The 2,500-nt window shown below is 38.2% G+C and overlaps 1 protein-coding gene across 3 annotated transcripts in view; it reads left to right on the forward strand.

The window, feature by feature from the left end:
• Positions 1-2,500, forward strand: part of LOC143293375 (DNA mismatch repair protein Mlh1-like) — a 182,461-nt gene that overhangs the window by 289 nt on the left and 179,672 nt on the right. For 2 of the 3 annotated variants that reach the window (XM_076604183.1, XM_076604184.1), the window contains exon 2: positions 1,904-2,067. In XM_076604183.1, the coding sequence (XP_076460298.1) occupies positions 1,946-2,067 (122 nt within the window). In that variant the 5' untranslated portion in view covers positions 1,904-1,945. Of the gene's footprint in view, positions 1-1,903; positions 2,068-2,500 lie in introns of those variants that run through there. The other variant, XM_076604185.1, reaches the window with a different exon arrangement.

Below are 2,500 nucleotides of genomic sequence, written 5' to 3' on the forward strand. Positions count from 1 at the left end.
ACATGTTTTCAGTGTTGACAGGTAGTGACAGCAGCATCACGCACACGCACACACACAATTACACTCGTCACAGATGTGCAGTCATTGTAACACTATCTCTCTGTGATCCACACAGACAGACGCGCGCGCGCGCACACACACACACACGCACGCACGCACGCACGCATACCTGGCAAGAGAGGAAAGACTGGCACACCTACTACAGTGCCAGCAGCACCACAAATATCAGCACTTCTCCAACAGTGACCCAGCAAGTGACTTCTGGTCATACCAGAACTTGTATGTCAGACTTCAAGTGCAGCAGTTTCATCATATCATATCATATATCAATATCATATCAGTATCAAGGTGTGCAGGCCTGCCAAGGCCTTTTGCCTGCTTAAGTGGGGAAGAAAAAGAGAGAGTGCCCACATATGTCTGGTGCATTTTTCAACACTGAGTGCACAATGCTTGAAAAAGCAAGAAATATGTAGATGAGTTTTGTATTTAAAATTTTGTAAATGAATATCAAGATATTTTTTTTAATGTATTCACTGTTCTTGCGGAAACAACGTCTTGTGACAAATTATTCCAAACATGTGTTACTCTGTCAGTAAAGAAATGTGCAAATCTGGAAGTTTTTACTGAAACTTTTAATAATTTGTAGGAATGGCGTCTTGTAGCACTGTTCTCATTCAGTGTGAACAAAGAGTTTATAGTTCTGCTGTCATATAATCCATGAGTCATTTTGTACATCTCTGTTAGATCACCACACAGTCTTCTATATTCTAAACTAGGTAATTGAAGTGCTTGCAACCTTTTTTCATAGTCCATATCAGCAAAGCCAATGATTCTTTTAGTAAATCTTCGTTGAACATTTTCAATACTGTCTATATGTTTCACAAAGCCCGTATTCCAAACAGCATTCTCATATTCTAAGATTGGCCTGACTAATGACTTAAATAATGGCACCATAATGTTTTTACACTGTATATTCCCAGCTAACATTTCAGTCAATCTGTTGGCTTTTTTAATGGTTTCATTAACATGAACATCAAAAGACAGACCAGAGTCAACAATGACTCCAGGACCTCTCTCTGTTGAAGTCTCCTGCAGATCGGTACCATCCATATAATACCTATTATGTGGATTATTTCTGCCTACATGTAAAACTTTACATTTATTGCTATTAAATTTAATTTGACATCTATCAGTCCAGTGTACTAAATTATCAATACTAACTTGTAACTTCAATCTACCAACATCAGAATCTACTTCCTCATAGATCTTTGTATCATCTGCGAAGATTTTCACAAAACAGTCTAGTATATCAGGCATGTCATTTATATGTCAGTATGACACTGGCTCCAAACTACATTTCCAAAGTAAAAGAAGCAGACACACAGACACACAAATAGATACAACACACACACACACACACACACACACACACAGCACAAGTCTGTCGGTTTGTTGTTAACATTACACAGAAGATGATAGGGATAGGGGAAGGTTCTGCTGAGCAATAAGAGTTAGATTACAGATAGGTTTATGTGCACAAATGTTACTGTACTTGTCCCTAACTTTCTTTATCAGGTGCTTTATAGTATTTGTGTGTGTGTGTGTTTAAAATTTTATATTCTACAGGACTGATACTGACAGTTTTTCGGCCCTATAATGCCGTATGTGATCAGCTGGGTTGTAGATAAGCAACAAAAGGTATAAGGTATAGATCTTATAGAGATCAGTAGAGGAGGGGGCAGTGGGTGGGGGGACGGGGGTGGGGAGCAAAGAAACCTGAAGGTTGTGAAATAAGATTCACTTTGTTTACAAGTGTCAACAATTTCATTTATAGTATATCCTTCTTCAGGACCCATGATTAGTGGAAAGTTCTTGTATCGTGTGTGTTGTTTGGTTGTTCCAGAGAAGAAACACTGGGCTGACTGACATCAGACTGGGGCTGAAGATGAGCGAACAGCGGCAGACAGGAGTCATCCAGAAGCTGGATGAGGTGGTGGTCAACAGAATCGCTGCTGGAGAAGTCATCCAGAGACCTGCCAACGCTTTGAAGGAGATGATTGAAAACTGGTAGCATGTTTTCGGCAGTTTTGTTTGTTAGTATAAATAGATTCTTAAAAATCAGCAGAGCTTTTACACACAGCTTTGCTGGGAAGCATATATTATATATATATATATATAGTAATATACATGTGGTACTGTAAGATATTAGCTAGATGGATAGATGGATAGATGGAGACACCATAATAAGGTTCAGTTCAGTTACTCAAGGAGGCATCACTGCATTTGGACAAATCCATATATACACTACATCATGTCTGCTAGGCAGATGCCTTACCAGCAGCATAACCCAATGTGCTCAGTCAGGCTTGAGGGGAAAAAAGCAAACAAAAAAAAGTATAAACAAATAAATGGATACAACATTAAATTAATGAATGAATAATTAAACAAATAAATAAATGAATAAAAGTAAGCAGATAGATATTGAAATGAAATTAAATGT

The sequence above is a fragment of the Babylonia areolata genome, chromosome 19, assembly GCF_041734735.1.
Source record: "Babylonia areolata isolate BAREFJ2019XMU chromosome 19, ASM4173473v1, whole genome shotgun sequence".
Lineage (NCBI taxonomy): Eukaryota > Metazoa > Mollusca > Gastropoda > Neogastropoda > Buccinidae > Babylonia > Babylonia areolata.